This window comes from Drosophila santomea, chromosome 3R (assembly GCF_016746245.2).
Source record: "Drosophila santomea strain STO CAGO 1482 chromosome 3R, Prin_Dsan_1.1, whole genome shotgun sequence".
Classification (NCBI taxonomy): domain Eukaryota; kingdom Metazoa; phylum Arthropoda; class Insecta; order Diptera; family Drosophilidae; genus Drosophila; species Drosophila santomea.
Window position 1 is genome coordinate 16,554,217 of NC_053019.2, and position 20,892 is coordinate 16,575,108.

Here is a 20,892-nt window from a genome sequence, read left to right on the forward strand (position 1 = left end):
TCACTTCATCGACCCTCTCCACAATATTCGCATCCATGGCAAACGAAGGAAAAGCAATCGGGGAAAAACTGGGCTTCCATTGAATTCACTTGGAGCGCCAAATGAGCAAAAACCCAGGAATGGAAATTTCATACATTTCTGGGCCGCGGGAGAAGGAGGGGGAGAGTGGCTATCGTAGTCAAGGATATGCGGATCCTTATTGTGTACAATTAATGTGCATCGAGCGTGAATCACAAAAGGAACTAAACCAAATTGAGTTGCTAGAGCAATTCACTAGTGACCCAAAATCGATGGGTGGAAATTCGTAGTTAAAGTTTCCCGTTGACCAATTACAATTATTACAGCAAAACTTTTATTTATGGGCGTGGTGGAATCTAGCTCCCTGATTCATTTCTTTATAATTTATATGAGTAATTGGGGTAAATGGTAGGGGAAAAGGGGCAGCGGGTGTACCACTAAAATATATTAAATCTGCCAGCTCGTTTCATTTCAGTTTTTCCTATACGACACTCGAGCATTCACATTTTCTCTCCTCTTGGGGTGACTTGAGGCTTTATCAGTCTGTGTGCTCTTGCCTTCCCCTTCCCCTTCCCCTGCATGAAGGCAACCCCTCAGCCATTGTGGCCCATGATACGCTGTCATCTCGTATCAAATATGCATATTTCATTGGGCCATTTGAGCAGCTTATTGGGGAAACAGAATCGCGACATGTGGCGCTAACTGGGTCGCCTCCAATGATCCATGTCTTCGAACAAGTGGCATTCTAGGAGGCTTCAGTACCTTATAGGTACAGACCACTAGCCCAGGATCAAAATGTTGCTTTCATGTATGGTTTCTTCTGATTTCACTTGAAAGCGTATACAGTACACGATTTTAAGGTAAGGGTACTGGATATATTCAACAATTTAAAACCTATTACTACGTTTAACTCATCATTTAATCCAAGCCTTTTTGTTCCATTGCAACGCGAATGTTCTGTGACCAAAAATATCAAACAAAACGCGAAAAAAGAGCCAGATCTTTATCGGTTTATGGTGAATGGTTAACCTCTGAAAAGTGGGCAAAAGGCTTTGGGCTTGGGGCTTGGGGCGGAGCACTAGCGCCCCAATGCCAAACAGCTGCAGCGATTCTCACACACAAATCAAATGAACCCACAGCACTCAATGGAAACACACACACACACACACACATAGAGGCATAGAAAATAAAAAAAAAAGATTATTCGCATTTAGATGTGAAATTGAGATATAAATTTTTGAAACGACACTCTTTCTAGCCGAGTGTTCAGTGCCCTGCAAACAGGTTACTACTTCGCCAACCCCCCGATTCATTCGGCTAATTGCTGCCGACCAGGTTGAGCAGTTAAAATTTAATACCAAAAAAAAAAATAAAAAACCAGTGAGAACGATAAATGGTTTAGAGTGTCAACGCAAAGATACCCTTAGCAAAAAAAAAGAAATTTATTAAATTCTTTGATTAATTCACCGGTTCCGAGAAGTCAAGCGCACTGATATGCATTATTATTGCCCATTCAAATTCAAACCACTTTGGAAACCATTTCCAATTTGATTTGCGAAGGTGTTAATATGTAACAATCACTTCGGTAGAAAGTTAATATGCAACAAATCGTATAATTCAGTTTAGAATTACATCCGTAGAGCAACAAATCATTCAAAATTGAAATGCCATCATTAAGCTGTTCATCATTTGAATCAAAAGTTTACCCTTGAACTCTCGAATAACAGCGTCTACAAAAAATTCCGACTCGTAAGTTTGGTTTCAGTTTTTTGTTTTGCAGCCTTAATTGTTTGAACAAAACATTTTGTTCGACTGGCCAATTTGTAAACACTTGAACTCAGAGTGAGCCAAAGACTAAAGACTAAAGACTAAACAAATCGAGCAGATACAATTTATGATGATGGCGATCTGGTTGTGGCTCTTGTCTCCCGGTTCTCAGGAGTATCTGCATTATGTTTACCCAAGACTAATTAATTGTTTAAACAATTTCAGCGCTAGCAAGATGGCAGCAGACGATATTCGAGCAATTGTTTACCCCGAAAGATCATTGACAGTTGCCATTATATGGCAAACGATTTAGAAATCCATTTCGAATCGTATCACGATCGAGGTACTCATTGGATTCCGAGTGATTTCTGGCGCGTGTGCAACACATTCAATGTGCGAGCCAGATGCGAACTAATCAATCCACAATCGATAGAGCCTAATACCCAATGGCACCTGTAATTGATTAGATAATGACCCAGTAATGACCTAGACCAAGTGAACATTTCAAGTTCTGACTCGCGACCAATCGGATATAGAAAGTAGCGCACTGCTTCGTCCATCGATCAAAATTAACTTTAAGCTTAAACACGGTGACACTTTTAGCCCCATGTAAGCTGGGCTAATTTAAAGAGAAAATGGTAGACGAACTGGAAAAATTTGAAATTTAAAAGTTTGTTCCTTTACAGCCAGCCCAAAATCAATATTTAAGCAATCGCTATATCAAAAACACATTTGCAAGGCAACAAACAAAGCAAACAAATGCGAAATTCAAACTCTGGCAAACTAAATAAAAGAGCAATAGACATAGGACAAACACTGGGCCCTAGCAACTGATATAGACCACCATCCTACCCTCTACCCCCCCTTCTTCGCAAATAGTATATTGTAAAGATATGTGAGCACATAAAACACGCGGCATTATCATCGCAATGATGATGTGATGATATGATATGGAATGGCAAAAGTTTTCTCTTTCTACATCTAAGTTGCGTCTATTTCGATTTCGTTTTTCGAAGCTTACTATACTTTCTCCCTTTTTTTTTTTTTGGCAAACTTTTATGAATGCCAGTGGGCATCATTGGTATGGAAAAGGATTCGGCGACAAAGCCGCCAAAGACGATTAATCGCTGGACACGTTGGCGCCTGCGTGGCAAACGGAAACGGAAATCAAATGACAAAAAATATACACACGCGGCCTTCCTGTCGCGATTCGATTGAATTTCACCTGGGCAACTTAAAGCAGGAGGACCCTTGTAGAAAAGGACTCACTCCGAAGGACTCGAGTCTGTCTGCTATAAAAGAGCTTTTTATAAGCAGTCCATAAGTGTCGCGTTTTATGCGCGACGACAAGGAAATGAATTTGTGGAAAGAATTTCCAACAGAAACTGACAACAATATACTCTTGTTGTTAGAATATCTTTAAATATCTTAAAACTTAATTTGTATCTTTAAAAGACACTTCTTTGTCAGAAAATGTCAGCTGTTTTGTATTAATTATAAGTCTAAAACAAATCAACTGCATTACTTTCTAAAATCCCAAAATATACGTTCAGTATGGTAACATTTTCAAATTTGTTTTGTAATGAAATGTAAACTCCCCTTCCTGCATAGAACACTTTGAAGTAGTGGCAATCGAGCTCTAAGCGAAGCTGAAAACCAACAAAAGGCCAACTCGAACTTTGGCAATTGCACTCCGCCAACGAAATCGGGCCAAATGATGTGCAATTTCGATATATGTGCAAATATGGTCGTGGGTTAGTGGCTACTTAGTGCGGGCGAGGACATTGCCCCAAAAGAGTGCATGCAACGTATGAGTATGGAAGCCAAGTTCATAAATGTGTTTCTGTCTGCTGCTTGCACATTTTGCGGCAAACTTTATGAAGCTCACTGGCACTCATTAAGTTCGGGAGGAGGAACACGAGTGAGACATGAAAAGCCCTTGTGGCCGGTTGATAATACTCGGTATCCTGATTGATTATGTGTGCGGATTTTGGGGCAGGCGAGGCTTAAAGAGTCGCGCAACAAATTAAATAACGATTTCGATTACGCACCGCTTTAAGCGAGTTCTTTTTCCCTGCCACAAGGAAAGGGGACAGGGGCAGGGGCAGGCGAACAATTTGCACCAAACTTTATTTACGATTCCAGTCCAGTGTGGCCGCCCCATTAGTTTGCTTCCTTCTTCCTTCCGATGAAATCGCCCCCACTCCTACATTTTGGCCATTAACTGGACATGAATGGCCTGCCCCATCCCCAAATCGAGTGATAAATGTGGGCGGAACTTGAGCAAGTGGTCTTTGAGCGACAATCAATGGGATTTGGAGTTGTCATCGTGGGCTCCTTGGTCTAGGCGGCCACGCCCACCAGCCCACCATCGTCTTCGTGGGCAAGAAGTTTAAAAGTAGGAAAATGTATTATGATTTTATTATCTTCAGCTTGGTCATTTTGATGGTTATATACGAAATTGTCATGAATTTTATCCACAGTAAAAAACCGAATCTCTATGGCCCAATGATACTATATTTAAGTAACTCATTCCTCCAATGAATATAACAACTTAGTATAGTAATCAAATATTATGTATTATGTTTGCTTCCTTATTGTTTACCTATCATTTTCATATTTACCACATTTAAGTTTCAGAGCATTTAGAATTCGATCAAGTGCAGTAGAACTTTCTTGGATCTATGGATCTACTTTTTTTTAACCTTTTGTTTTACTTTTAGCGGTGCGACATCATCAGTTTGGTTGACTTTATGGCTTATTTCTTATGATTATTGCATATTTATTGAGGTCCAGCGACTGGACTTCGGCTTCTGCATTGACAAAGTAAGACAGCGAGTGGCGTTTTTTTATGGCCCCCAGCCCCATATGAGATAATTTCTCAATAAATAATTTGCAATTTGGCTTTTTCTAATTTTTTGTTTGGGCTTTGCGACGGAACCAGTTTGATTTGCGCTGCCTTGATTGGCTGCAGTTTTGATTGGAAATGTATATATTTGTCGCACAGTCGCAATAATAATAATAGAAAGCGGGCATACAAAGAAGTTGATTAGAATGACAATCTTGGCGTTTTCGTATGCCAAAAGTGTTCAGAACATTTTAATAAAGAGGTTTTATACATATATATTAACTGCATATTCTCGAAAGCCATAATTTGCAGGCGGAGCAGAAAACCAGAAAGTGTGGCATGAAATGTTTGCGTTCTCCTTCGACGACCATAAAACCGAAAAAAGAAAGAAGATGATGCACTTTCCCAGATGGTGGAACGGGGTGAGTGTGGCGTTTTATGGACCCGAGGATCGGGATGGGATTCGGAACGGGGTGCATCACAGAGATCCCAGGGCCAGACACCTTGCAATGCCATACTTTGTCTACGGCCATGCCCGACTGCCACTTGCATTCCGACTGGTTCGTGCTCAACTCGTAAAATTCTAAGCAAAAAGCATAAAAACCGCCCATAGAGATATATATATATATATATGTATATACTCGTACATATTTGCATGTGGCTCTATGGCTATGTGAGTTTTACAAAATTTACAACCCGGAGGCGAATTTCACTGCGCCTGTGGTGGTGTTAATTAGCACAACAGCGTACTAAAAACGCTCCGCAAATCGCACACTAACCTCACACAACCGAAAAGCGAGTGTGCATTGCAAAGTGCAACATAATTAATAGCACCGCAATTACGATCTAGACAGGCTAGTCACACATATAGTACATACAAACATATGTACATGCATACACGTGATTGACTGATGATTTGCGACTATGCGTTTTTTATGACGCGGTCGTGTTTTATGGCCTCATATCTCAGGAACTTTACGGCCAACATCGGAAATATTTGGTATGCCCTGTGTTAAATCACTGAAGGTGCCAGAAATCATGCCACGCATCCGGAACTATACTACTATATACTATTCATTTATACCAGAGAAATCAGTCCAGTTGATATAGCGAATTCATAAAAGATTTTGTGAGCTGGGAATGCTAAGCGATTTGAAAGCCCGCTCTTTATAAACAAAGAATGTACTAAAATATTAAGTGGTCGCAATGAAATATTTCGAATTATTATTACGCAGTAAGGCAGCCAGTTATTCAAGTATACAAATTATCGGCTTCAGCTTCAGCTTTGCGATAGCGGACACTTCTACGCTGTCCTGCTCCATTAAAATGTTATATAAATATCTGAATATGGTTAAGTCGAGTAATATATTCGGTAATAAATTGAGTGATTCCACAAAATGCTGAGTAATGGGTATCGCAGCTAGAAGGGTTAACACGTTCGAGCCCCCCTTGCGCAAATAATTGTTTACTAACATTTAGTAAAAAGCAAATGAAATTAAAATAATAATAATAAAGAATCGAGGGCGCGGCTGCTTCCGTGTCGCCTCTGTATCAGCTATCAGTGGGCAAAAAAAAAAAAGGAAAAAAAAGAAAATACATGAAAAATGGGGGGAAAAAACGGAAAACAGTGAAAAAAGGGGGCGTGTGTTGGCCGGCAAGGCAAATGAATACTACGCAGTAGAAAGCCGGTACAGTAAGTGAAGTGGGGAAGTGGGGCCACACCGACTGAGAGTTGCATGCAAATAATAGAAATAATAGATTCAAATACGCCGAATAGCTCGGCATGGTCTGGTGCGAGCAAGGTTAATGCTTATTTATAAACGAATATTATGTGTGTGTGGCCGGCAATCTTAGAGTGCTGATCTCGTTCTTGCTCTCGCGCATTTGTTCTCAATTCCGCTTTTTTTCTTTACTATACTTTATTTCTTTTTTTTTGCGCCTAAATTTGATTATTTCCAGTATTTGCACGTTTCATTTCAACGCCCCTGCCAAATCAAACTCAAAATAATCATCATCGAAACCATAATGAGAAAATACTCGAATTGTGCTTTGTACATTGTTTTGATTTGGCATTCAAAATGCACTTTACACCAAATAAAATGCGCCGCGAACAAACCAAATAAAACACAAACCGACCAACAATGCGTATACTTAATGCGCAACTAAACAAGCGTGAAGATCTACAGGAAAATATGGGGGAAATAAGAAAAGCAAAGGGGGCCGACATACATACATACATACATATGTGTATGGCTCAGATCAGAGAGAAAAGTGCACTGTCAAGTGTCAAATTGATTACGCAAGATATACACACATATAGTATATGTATATGGGTCTATATATGCCTATCGTATCGTTAATGAATGCTGTTATTTCCCCGCAGTTTATTGCATATTTATATTGGTGCAGGCTATTTGAAGAGCTTGCACTGGTCAATTGAGTGACTGCAGTGAGTAATGCGCATTTCGCCGACCGACTTTTGAGTTCCTCTAGCTTCTGGCGCATTACTGGCAAGGCCATTGCCTTGATAAGGCCCATTGATAAGGCCAAAGTTAACAAAGGTTACCACGCAGAGTGCTAGGTAAACTGCATTCTTTCACTCTTTAAGCCCATTGCATTGTTCAAGTATTATACAATGTGCTTGTGTTATCTTTCTTTTTTGTCGATTACAAGCCATCGAGGTAGATCGGGAACTTTCTATCTCGGAGTGTTGTAACTACTTTAGCAAAATCTGAATCAAGATTCAGGATCTATCTATTTCCTAATTTAAAGTGAATTCTCTGATCTTTTCGCACCTACAATAGTATAGGTGTAGTGCTATTCTGAGCAGAATAAATTCCTCTCACCTTCCCATGATAAAATCTGAAATCGTAAATAGTGGCATGCCACCTAAGAAGGCGTCATAAATTACAGAAATTTCCAAACATAATTGCCAAAGCGCGACGAGTTCAGGGCGAATAAAACCACGAAAATGTTGGGCCAAAAAAATATTTATAACACGCTGCGGTTCGCTGCCAATTAAAAGAAGCAAATATAACACACAAAAAAGAAAAAAATAAACCAAGTAAAAAAAAATGAAAATAAAAATAACATTTCGTGCACACGAAAATAAATTGATAAAAAGAGCAACAGAAAGAAATACTTGGCACCGGTTCAATGGCCAAATCGCCCGACTGCGAGGATGAGTTCTCGATGATGAAGACACGAGCCACCGAGCCACCAAACCACCGATCCGCCGAACCACCGAACCACCGAACCACCGAACCACCGTAGCACCACCACCAACCGGCGGAGGAAGAAGCCTTTGCAATGCAGCCGTCGAGTGGCAAATTTAAAATTCCACAAATGTCATTTGAGTGTTTCGCTCGTTTCGTTCTTTATTATTATGACGACTATTCGAGGAGGAAGCTATGGCACAAAAAAAAAGAAATGAGGAAAAAAAATACGGGAGGACTGGGAAAAAAGGAAGCAAGTGTCAGGTGGAACGCGGCAACGTGTTGCATAAATTAGCAAATGTCATAAAATTGTATAAAGGAATTTGCGGCACAGGACAGGAACTCTTGCTTTCAATCTAAAAATATGTTAAATCGACATTTGCGTGGGAGTTTATCATAGCAAATATGAGACTGGTGCATTGATTAAAAAAAACTTAAATAGTGGCCTCTCTATTTGTTAAAATAATAATGAGATATAATACACATATTCTATAAAGAAATAATAATGCGTAAAGAACAAGTTTGATAAAATAAATGACATAAAAACCCAGGTCAAACTATGCAAAATAGTTCGATTATCCATAGACAAGCAAAAGAGCAATAAAGATTGTTTACCAGTTTCCGAGAAAAACACAAACCCTTTGTCACCTTTCATCCCTTTAAAAACTGCATTGATTGCAGTTTTGTTTACGCTCTTGAAATTTCATAGGAACATTATCTAGACTAAAACAACGTTTTCTACGACGCGCGAATAAATTTCTTTATCACAGTGACTTTTATTTCCATTCGTAATCATGACAAAAAAAAACCCAAAGCAGTGGCAAAAATTAAAGGCGACAAATCGACTACTTCCGTGAAGCCAGCAAAGAAGAAAAAAAAAGCGACCATCAACAGCAATTATAAACAACACCATTAATACAAATAATACCAATATTAGTTCACAGCCCTAGGAAATGTGTACACAAAACAAAAACAAACTGAAATTCGCTGGAAGCGCGCTGTCTGCGAAAAAATAAAGTTTCGGGTATCAAGTGGAAGAGTCGTCTTCGATTTCTTCGTAGCCAGCGCAGCGAATTCTTCAACAGCCGTTGGCTTGGACTTTTGGTTGGTTTTTATCACAGTCACAGCCAGAGGTGCTAGAAAACCAACGAAAAGCGAGGAGGGCGCTGTGTGCTTTGCTTTGCGGTGTGCTCAAGTATCAGTGAAAATGATAAAGAAAACAATCACGTGAATGACGCACTGCATCGCACAGCCGAGAAATATGAGTGGATCGAATGATTTATGGGGCGGATAACGCATACGCAGGCGATCATGCAAGGAGGCAGTTAGTTCTAGGAAGTGCAATCAGCGAAATTCCATCCCATATGACTTATGTATGTAAGTACTTCGAACTGAATGTGACTAAAAATGTAGTCCCCTGAGAACTAAATCGCAAGTGCTCGTTTCGTTTACCACTCCAAACATGAATACGCATTTGAGGTTAATGTCAATGAACTTTAGCGATTATTGATAGCTTGCAAAAAAGATCGTATACGTAGTATAAATACACGAATACGTCTGAATACTGGCTATGTAGGCAAATGTTATCAGTGCGAAAAATAATGAAAACAAGGGGAATACAATTAAATAAACAAGAGTAAGGCCAACCAATAATTGAAGTGATTTTAGGTGGGCATCAGGCAACAGATGAAAAGGGGCAACCGGTACCGGTATCTGAAATGCGAATGCGAATGTGAATGAAAATGATTCATGATTTACGCATGTGCACATGCCTGTGAATGTGCACGCGTCTATTTATTTACGTATGCTGCGATGTAAACAAAACGAAAAACGATCCGCAGATAAAAGCGCATTAATTGCAAAACTCTGCGCGAAAAAAAAAACAGAAGAAAAAGAAATATGGAAATCCAGCAAAGTCGGGCAGAAATGTGATGCCAGCACCATGACAAACATTTCACACACTCACCAACCAAATAAGCTGAAAACAAAAAAACACTGCAAATGGCAACAAAAACAAAAAAAAACACACAACCGACTGACTGACGATTGCATAATAATAATAATAGCGAAAAGCGACCACAAAATATGAAAGCCAAACACAAGCTCCACTTTATCTTCACTCTCACTCCATTTGACTGACTTGGCCATGAACTTGACCGTTTGCTCTGCGAATTGTGAATGAAATGAACTGGCTATTTCAAGACCAGCGAGCATTGTGGACAAAAAAGGTCGAAATAAACAAGAATTATTAGCACAGTTTAGGGCTTTAAAAGAATGATAAGGCTTAGTAAATATAACAAGTGAAAATCCACTAATGTCGAACTGGTAAATACAAAGGCAGATGGTTCTATTAAATGGGCCTAGTTTAATATTGGCAATATGATTACTATTTTTGAATTGATACTATATAATGAATCCCAGGAGTTGCATAAATTTCCTAGCCTACTTATCGAGAACTTTTTGCACTCAACTCACCTTCCATCCAGCACTGCTATTCGAGTCGCCCTTGTCCTTGAAGTATGGCACATTCTGGACCATCCACTCGTAAATCTGGCTCAGAGTCAGTCGTTTGTCGGTGGCCGATCCAATGGCATGCGTGATGAGATCCGCATAGGATAGATTTCCCCATGCATTGCGACGCGATGAGTTCTTCTTGGCTGCATTCGCATTCTGTATAGCCTGCTGTGAGTCTATTTAATATAAAACACATAAAAAATAGTATCATGGTTATCTATCTATTTATTTTGTAGCTAAGAACCAACCTCCTGGGGCCAACTGCTGATTGCTGGCCTTTGTACTGTCCAACTCGTCGGTGGGCTCCACGAAGTTCTCGGGACGCGGACATGGCCATGTGTTGGATCTGGCCCGGGTCTGTGGCTCGAAGCCCACGTCCAGGGGCAGATCCCCGCCCAGCTGGTCCATGGCCAGGCCGTTGTCTGTGTGGGTCAGCGTGGGCCAGTCCTGCGCGAAGCCGTCCATCATGGGGTAGAAAAGGTCGTTGTGCAGTTGCAGCTTTGCGGCTCTTCAAGCTCTTCAAGCTCTCCTCGCCAGCCCAAAAAATATCGAAGCGAATGGGGAAGCTTCGCAATCAATCTTTTACCTAAAAAAAAACAAGATATATATAAAATTAATAAAATTATCACCAGGCTACTAAAGAATAATGTTAAACTACTTCAATTACTTTCAAGATTTATTTAACAGAGAATCAATAGATAATGTATTCATGTAGTATTCATATATGCCGAATTTTAACCTTGAATCAAAATTACTCTAGCATTTTGCTGTAATTGTGCCAAGTCATCCCATCTCTCTATCAAGCGTCTCGTTCAAAATTATATTTTGATTGTTTTCGTGCTTCGAATTGTGGAAAACGATTCCCAAACGAGCTGGGATCGTTCAACAAATTGACAAATCGATTTTTCATTAGACGATTAAATTAATCTTCTTATTCTTTTCACTTGACAGAGCATATACACTTTACAATCACGTTTCTGAATAATAATTAGAATTTCCTTTATGTTGTAAAAAACTATACACCTGATTTGATCTATTTCTTATACCTAGATTGTGGTTGATTTATAATACCCCTATACAATTGATTATGAGTACTTAATGTTCTTTGCATAACAATCGTTTAAAGCGGAAGCATTATAAATTATAGGTGTTAAACATTTATTTTTGATAATGTTACAATGAAAATCGAAGAAATAGAAATTCTCATTTTAAGTAAGTTTTGAAGAATGTGCTCTTAAATAAAAGTAAGAGAGCGTTATCAGCAGACCCAATACAAAAGAGAGAGGAAACCAAGGCAAACGCAATAGCAATACGATAATGTAGGTTATGATCTTGTTTAAATGCCTCGCACATTTTCCATGCCTTCCAATGCTCCACATTTGTATTATTTTTCAGCTTAGGAATGGAAATCAATTTGTTTGAATAAAATCTATAAATGCCTTTATGACTACATTTAGCACACAGATGGAATACAAAGCGTATATAAGATAAATGATATCAATTAGCACGGCGGCGAGCAAGGTTATATGTACATATTTTCCCCCGTAATTGGTGATACTACATGTTTTGATAATCAAAAGTTTGACAAGTCGCTCTCTTTCTTTCGGTTCCTATATATGTATACACTTGTGGGTTAATCTGCCCCAATAAATAGGTCTATTGACTCTGTCTGGAATGAGAGGACTGATAAGTCATTGAAGCTCAACGAGCATCGCACTTTGATAGCCGTTGTCTGGTGCAATTTTAACCCGAAAATTGGCACTCGTGGTATGGGAATTCTTATCAATGAGTTTCTGGGAACTAAAGTAATTGATCTGGCGTAATATCAAGTAGAAATTAGATGTGGAATGTCAAGTGTCACTTCTTATTTTGAGAATACATTTCAAAGAATTGTTGCCACCTGATAATGAAAAATGTCTGATGAAATTTATAATTTAAATTCATGAGGTATACAAGTGTTAAAAATGTTATCATTAGCATAATATATTGAAATGAACTTCAGTCACAAACAAAATTAATTAAAATACAATTTTCACCAATCTTATCTTCAAACTATGTATCATTTACAAACGCTAAACTAAAAACAATGTTATAGTCACTCTATTAAATATTACTAAATGTTCTATTGCAAGGCATTTAAAATAAATATTTATATCTGATTCCAAAACTTGTCAAAAATGTGTGTAGAAAATGTCGAAATGTTTGCCAGCTCATGATGTCCACTTAAGAGCGCGAATAGCTTTACTTCTCTTCCACTTGAAATTGTAAACAAATAGAAAACTCACACACACACAGAAACCCGAGCAGCAAGTATCTGTGTGTGGATCGTTCGAGGCACACTTTTATTCAGCGGTTTATAATAATTTATCTTGGCCAAAAAGATACACTAGGTGAGAGCGGAAAAGCAGGGGAAAGGTAGAGAATCCAACAGCGACGGTGAAGAATTTGCTTTAGAACACGGAAGTTCATTCATTCGCTACCTAAACATTTGCCTACCTGAGAGCAATCCAAACGTCAGCTCATTATTTCCTTCTCGGAAATTTTCAAGAACCGCTCATATTTTCTGGGCTGCGTATTTATTTTTTGTGTATTTAAATAACGATATAATTTAGATAGGGTCGCGCGTCGTCGCTTGTCATTGCATAATATCTTCCCAGCGAAAGGTTTACGGCCGCAAATAATCGCAATGCGAATGCCAATGAGTCGCACTCAAGTGTGCCCCAACCCAAAGAGAAAAAATAGAAGAAACAGAAAAAATAAAAACCCAGTCCAGACGCAAAACAAAAACTTGCCGAAACATTCCAACCTGACCTAAGCCACTAGCAACAACAAAAATCAAAGCAAATACACTGGGGCTGTCAAAAAAGAAACCCAGAAATACACTCGCACAAAACTACCAGTAACTCTAAGTCCAGAACTGATCGACTCAGCTATTCCCCCATGTATCTGCATCTCGAATTTTCGTGGCAGGCTTTTACCGAAAGTTCATTGATTCGCTTTTGGGGTCAAAATACCATCGCTTTCTCTTCGCTCCAACTCCTCTTCTCGAATTCAACGTTTTTACTTTATACTGATTTCAATACACATTGTTTTCTGCCTTATAAACGATACCAAAATATACCAAAGAAATGTTAACAGTAAGTATGGATGGATAATCATAATTTATTCTTTTGAATATTTTTAGAAAAAGTATCTTTAAAATGTTTGAAAATGATTATATCTGCGGGTCTTAAAATATACTCAACGCTTACAATTAGATATCTTAGATAAGATTAAATAAATTTTGATTGCTTTAGAGAAAATAGCATGTCTACATATTTGTTGGCACTGAGTATCAGCCTAGTCTAGACCGCAGTGCCCATTGAAATAGTGTAAAATTCTAATTGCCGACTGGCAACTATTTTGAGTAAATGAGCATTTGCAATTTTCGTTTCGCACTTAAATTTAATCTATTTTTTTACTTTCACGTTGGGAAATTGCGTCGCAAAGTCGTGAGTGAAACATTAAATAATATGCAACAACATTTGATAATATTAAGCACGTCATTATATGAAAATAACCAGAGGAAAAGAGCAAAACAAAAATACAAAAAAATACGAAAGCATAGGTAGAAAATGTAAACAATAACAAGACTGATGAAAAAGTATGGGATTAACTCAGTATATAGTACGATGCGAAATTGTTTTGATCAACTGCGTCACAGCTTACTCTTAAAGGCGGTTGATTACTTAGTTTTTAAGACAAGACAGGTTCTTGACAAACATATTTTTTCTTACAACAGATTATCCAGTGACGCATTTAGACGTGGGTGTTTCACTTTGATCTCTCGGTATTAAAGGGATAGATCAATGGAACACGGCTGAAACCAGCTAGATTATGTTAATGGGATACTAGCTATAGTATCGGATAATGTTCTAATGCGAATGCAAACAACGCAAAACGCTGAGTATCACATCAAAATTTATAGCGTGATTCAGAATCGCGTTGGTTTGGCTCTTTTGCTTAAACTGGGTCGAGATAGCATAAATCAGCTTTAAAGAGCACTGCGGCGTGGGATGATGTGGAAATGGGCTACGAAAATAATCGCTGTATTTTCAAAAATTACACAATGGTTTCAGGAAACTTTGGGGGAAAGAATTAGCACAGCATTCCACGTACATACATATGTACGTACGTATTTCAATGTCACGAACAAGCAAAGGCAAAATTTCCGCTGGGTAAAAATCTTCAGGTGGTCCAATTTTTCAAGCGGCAGTGACGACGCGCAACAAGTTGAGAGATTCTATAACTAGATACACGCCGATAAACGTGGGGGTCCTCAAATATATATTTTTATACATATAGGTTAAGAGATATAGCCAAAAGCCGAACGAAAGCGAGTGCAAAAACAAAAACTCAAAGCAAAAACAGCTCTTAAATAATAATAAAAAACAAAACAAAGGCAGGGCAAGGCAAACTAAAGCAAAGACGGCATTAAAAAGATCTTATAAAAATTAAAACAGAAACGGTGGAAAGAAAAGGGAAGAATGAAGAGCAAAACGAATTAAAGAAAGATCAACAGAGCGAACAAAACAAAAATAAACCCACACTTCTTACGTAACGCCTTTCAATAGTGCGCTCTCCGCCGACTTTTCTCATGAGTTTCCGTATGGTTCTACTCGTACACATGGGCGTATGCGTATTATTTCCCACTTCAGCGGGCGCACAGAAAATCAGCTAAAGTTCGGCTATCAGTTAGCAGCTAGTAGTGCCACTCATTGGCGCCCTATCAAACATCCTAGCTGGCGCCTCTGAGCAGCTGTTCCGGATTGACTTGGCCTCGCCAATCCGATGATAAGCCGAGCTTGGCGACGATCCAGGGGCGTCGACTTTACACATTTCAGGGGAACAACAGCCAGTCAACTTTTGGGTAAAGCCTTACTACATGGAATGTAATTAAACAAACTAAAGCTGTACCTAAATAATTATATATCACATGTGATCTATTTTATTGATATAAAACCAACAGGATCCACTTCTGTGTTTGTACGACATAAGATATTTGATATCCTATATAGAAAGTTCTATTCCCACCTTTTTAATAAAATGTAAGCTTTTCAAAGTCATACCTTTCCTGAACTTCTCATAAAAAGAAATGTGTGCTTATCAGGCGGAGCGTCGCTCTCAAGATCACTTGGCCTACCAGAAAGGTGTCCGCCAGATGCTCCGTGATTGCAGGAACCCTCGACTTCGGCGAACAAGCCATGTGATTTCTTCTGCCTGAGACTGGACCATCGTGGTGCCCCTGAATCTCAGGTATGGCCCCTGCCTCACCTCCCCTGCAGCTCGGCTCACCGCTGTACCTGCCCCTCAACCATCAACACACATGACCGGGTTCAGAAATGTGGAAGTAAAAGAGATCTACACCCCAGCAGCAGCAGCAGCAGCAGCACAACCCGTCAAACAGGATTATAAAGCGAAGTAAGTCAATGCGAGAAAAGCCCGATGCGAAAAAAATCGAAAAACTAAGAGGTACAAAAAAAAAACAACCAAAAACAGAGAAAATAAAAAGCAAGACTGACAGCTGGTCGTCGGTCGACGGTCGACGGTGAGGAGGTAAGGTATTCGAATCGCACAGCAACTGGTATGGTCTGAACCGATCTGGTCCGGTCTGCCCTGCCTAATGAGCCGACTTCGAGATGAAAACGATGAAGACGACAACGACGACGACAACGGCGACGGTATCAATCCCAAAGCCCAGGTTCGGTTCCAGGCCCATGATCTCAAGTACCTCGCGAACCGACCCCATGATCATCATAATAATGACGATGGCACGGTGACGATGACGAGGCCACATCCACAACCACATCCAACTCACTTGTTGGCCACTCCGGTGTGCTGTGCTGTGTTGTGCTGTGTCACCCTCCATAAAACCGAACGACCTTTGGTTCGAAAGTGAATTATGCCCAGCAATATCAACTCGTCATGGACTAACCTGCTGATAAAGCCATACATTGCGAGTGTTCGTCTTGTTAAGGGACTCGTTGTAAGTTTGGGTTAAAACTGTGCTTGGACTAACTTCCGGTTAAGCGGAGATGCATCTAAATATTCACGCTCAATATTAAACGCTTTCCAAGAGTAATTCCTGTAATTCCTAGTGCAAAGAAATTGAGCTTAAAATGAATTTTGGCCTAGTAATAGGAGCCTTTTCCAGTCTTTTCTAGTTACTAACATGAGTCTAAGGTGTCCTCGTGTTTAGTACCTCATTATTGTACCTTTGTTAATGAATTCGAAATATATTTTTCTAATTTTCTAATTTTTTTTTTTTTCTAATTTAATTCTAAATGTTTTCAGATTGGCATTGCCAATCAAGCACTGAACTCCCGGTAATGCTCCCTAATTCCCCGTCGACACTTCGTGCGGTCGCTTTTCCCGAGTGCGTTCTTATCACGCAACCCAAAAGATAAAGGAGCGATAAAGAGCTGAAGCAAAAGCAATGCACATCATATTTATGCACTCCCCACTCGCCACGGAGCAACTGTTGCCATGTGGAGCAGCCCCACTCGCTGCCACCCGTCTCCATCTGTCTGAATCCCTCTTCCACTGCGGCGAGCAGCTTATCACCACCCCCTCCCCAGTGGAGGTCTCCCCACCCCAAACCTCTGACCCCAACGCCACAATAACCCCTTCGCAATGCCAAGCATAAACCTTGGACAACAAATTTTTTTTGTGGCACTTTCAATCTGCGCTCTTTCCTACATTATATGTTTGTAATACGTTTTATTTGTTGGTTTTCTGTGCCCTTACGCAATTGTTTGTTAGTAAAATTAATTTTGGAAAATTAATAATAATTGAAATTGATATTGATCATTGGAAGCCCTATCTGTTTTAGTTTTTTACATATGGAAATCCACTTTAGATACAATATAATAGAGTATAATAATAAATTGTGTAAGTATCAGGAATGTGAACATGCAGTGATTGAAAATGATATATTAAGACATTTTTGTGAGCTCTAATGCACTTTCCAAACACTTTGCATGATTTTCCTATTAACTGGGCATTAGAAAATCCACAAGGAGATGCCAGTCAGTCAGTTGCATTCTGGTTTTTTCTACGCTGTTAATATTTAATAATTTATTAAGTCAATTATCGCGGAAGCTTATTCAAATAAAAGCTTATTGAAAGTGCAGTTTTCTGGCGGCACGTGGATCTGCGAGAGAATCACGCGCTTCTAGAGCAACTCAGAGAAATAGGGAATTACATATATATAAATGTACACATATGTATTTAAATAAATACTTATATATATGTATATATATACATATATAGCTAGCTATATAGAGAAGGAGAGGCCCGACCAGGCAATGTGCAATAGTTCAGAATGCAGCGAGTGCGAGTGCGAATGCAAATGCAAATGAACGCCAAAGCCCCGTGCAATGTTTATTGAATTCATTACAATAATTAAAGAGCAAACGAACGATTCGATTCCGTTCTATTCGATTCCATTCGACCAATGGAGGAGAAGTCACCCAGGAACGTAGAGCCCCCAAACGGCGATCTTCGATTGACAGCTGGGACAACTGACGCATGGAAATCTTCGATGCGATCATCTGACTTCGCAAACGCAATCGATTTGCATTACTAATGTTTTGGGGTCAGCGCGAAAATCTGAATAAATTAAGCAAAAAGAAACGAACGAAAGAAAAGCTCTACAAATCGAAGTAACAGTACTACAGCTTGAATTAGCATAAGAATAAAAATACATACTAGGAAATGACTAAACTCATTAGAAACATTACAAACATGTTGGGTTTATCGGAAAAATCGATATTATCGATTAAACTGAAATCAAAAGAACATATCAATAAAAGACAAGATTTCAAATGCATCTTTCTCAGACATATGATTTCTTGAAATACAGTCTGGCAGTTTAAAGTTGACTCCCTATCTCTATATTAATTAGCTCCCCGGTTTCCCTGCTCCAATTACAGCTTTTTCGACAAACTTTTGCACACTTTCTTGTTATCAACTGGCACGTTCCACCAATGTGGCTAGCAAACACTCAAGATATGATAAAAGCCACAATCACAATCACATACACATACAAAATTATACAGATGTGTGTATAGGCTTATGTGTACACTTTTTGGGCCATCAGCTGCTGCTGTACCTTGGCACATTGGCGAATAGATAAAAGCCTTATCTGTAAATGGGTAACGAAAAAGCCTCTTTCGACAGCTAACCGAGTGGCGAAACAACCCATTTATGAAAATTAAACCTAATCACATTTCAATGTCAATACTGATGTCAAAGAAATATTCAAAAGCATCTGGAATGGCAGCCAAATCGACCTTAGTCGCTGCTCCCATATGAAATTGGGGGGAGCAAAATAACAGAAAGAAAGAAATGAGCTCTACGCAAACGACACACGCTTGAAGTTCTGCTATCAGTGTGGCGCTGGGGTTCTATTTTTAGAGCCATTATCAGCGGTGCTCTAATTAAGATCTCCCCTGCCCACTCACTCACTCCCGTGCCAAGTAACAGTGACACACCGAAACGGACTAATCAAAGCCCAAACGAACCGAAAGATCATCTATTGGTGACCGACTTTATGGTTCTGTCGTATTGATCTTGAGAGTGAAACGCTTGAGAATTGGGCCACACTAAGGATTACTTGAAATTTCGATTATAAATCACTATTCCTATCGGTTGTATTCAATATTTGGGTCGTAAACTCTTTCAATGCGATTTTTTAACACAGCAAAAAGTCCAACTTTCGTATTTAAAGTAAACAAGATCCTAACTGAAGTTTCTAGCAAACCCTTTAACTTTTATCAAATTGGTGGAAAGTTCTTTTTTCTAAATAAAGCAATTGCACATTATATTTATAATATTTTACAGAAGAATAAATCATTTATTTTGAAAACCAACATATAATACCATTTAATTTAAATATTTATTTAAATGAGGTGTAGCAAAGCACTGTTTTAATTATTTTTTAAATCGCATTGGAATAGAAAATTAGACTTTTAGGAGAATTCGTACCGGATCAAGTCGAGGGTTCCACTTAAAAACATTTTCCATTTAATCAAGTAAACCTAATCGCAATTGTTATTAATATTTACCCGCCACAAGTTCGCAATGGGAAATCGCTGGCTGAATTGTTGCTCCTTGTTGACTGCGAGTTAAAAATTTGTTGATTTTGCCGGTGGGTTTTGTTGATCGCCGTTTGCTGTTGTTAGCTGTTAACTGGCACTATTTTACGTTATTTTCCTTGTTGCTTTGCACTTGTTTATGGGTTTGTTTTTTTTATGGCTAGTATATATAACTGTGTTGTTGTTTTGAGCGAAACTTGTGTGGATTTCTTGATTTTTATTGGTTATTTAAATATTTATATATATTTTTTAGAATTCTGTTGGCATAATTTTCTGCTCACACACTCACACTTAATAAAGGGGTTTTTGTTGTTGTTGTTGCTGGGCGGCGGTTTTGCTTAAGCTAAAGACGTTTGTAAAAACGGTAAATTAGAATATATATAACAACAATCAAAATAAACAAATAAAAAGAGCGCCAAGAGAGCGGCGCGATTAAAGAGCGTATCGTGTGTTTGTGTGTGTGTGCCGAATAAGGAGAGAGAAAGAGAGAGCGCAGAGAGCGATCACGTCAATTCATGCCAATTGGACGCACACACAACACTTAATTGGAATTCGTATGAGAATTCAATGAAAACCGAGCGGCGCAGTCGAAAAGTTGTTTAAAGTTCAAATGGGTAAAAAATTTTAATATAAACACGTTTTGGAGCTTACTCCAATTCGCTTTTTATTCGCCACTAGTGTGCGTAACGTATTTTATGTGCTATGTATATAGCAGGTACATATGTATGTATGTATTTGTATGTACAACGTGACTGCGACGAAGATCATCCAAGCATCGCTATATAATACGAATACGTTTTGGAGCTTTTCTCTTATTTTATACGATATCGTCTTTAAAAAACGAACGCGTTCCTTTTTACGTTTCAGTTTTGAGTTCGGCACATTCACATGTTTTGATAGCGAAACTTTTTTATTTTCCACTTTCGTGATTTTCTAGATTTGCGTTTCAGAATCAGAATCAACGATTTTCGACTTCAACGACTTTGGGCTGCGAAGATCACTGAGTTTCTTGTATTGGTTTATATGGGCTTTGCTTAGAGCTGAAAAGGAAAACGATGAACGACCTCGTGGCTTTTAACCGCAAGCGAAAAAACACAGACTACTCGTTAACTGCTTTCTAGTCGGATGCGAACTGACAACTGAAACTGATTCGCCGTCGCCTTCGTAAAAGTGTTCGTTTCGGCGGCGCAAAAAGGCGGTCTGTGCCTGTGTGTGTGCGTGTCGTGTCCGCGCGTGTGTGTGTGCTTGCTCTTAGCATCCACTCACGTTCCACAACTGCTCAATTCACTGCTTTTTTATGTTTGTGGCGCGCTCATACTCACACACTCTCAAACACTTGGGGCCAAAAAATTAGTGGGCTATGCCAAATCACTAACTTTTATTTGAGTTTGTC

The 20,892-nt window shown here is 39.1% G+C and overlaps 1 protein-coding gene across 2 annotated transcripts in view; it reads right to left on the bottom strand.

Annotated features, from left to right (window-relative positions):
* LOC120451105 (forkhead box protein O) overlaps window positions 1-20,638 on the bottom strand; it is a 31,879-nt gene extending 11,241 nt beyond the window's left edge. For both annotated transcript variants that reach the window (XM_039634513.2, XM_039634512.2), the window contains exons 1-4: window positions 20,564-20,638; window positions 19,470-19,842; window positions 10,611-10,948; window positions 10,324-10,538 (exon numbers count right to left, since the gene is read on the bottom strand). In XM_039634513.2, coding sequence (XP_039490447.1) covers window positions 10,324-10,538; window positions 10,611-10,830 — 435 coding nt within the window. In that variant the 5' untranslated portion in view covers window positions 10,831-10,948; window positions 19,470-19,842; window positions 20,564-20,638. The remainder of the gene's footprint in view (window positions 1-10,323; window positions 10,539-10,610; window positions 10,949-19,469; window positions 19,843-20,563) is intronic.
* Between the last annotated feature and the right edge of the window lie 254 nt (window positions 20,639-20,892).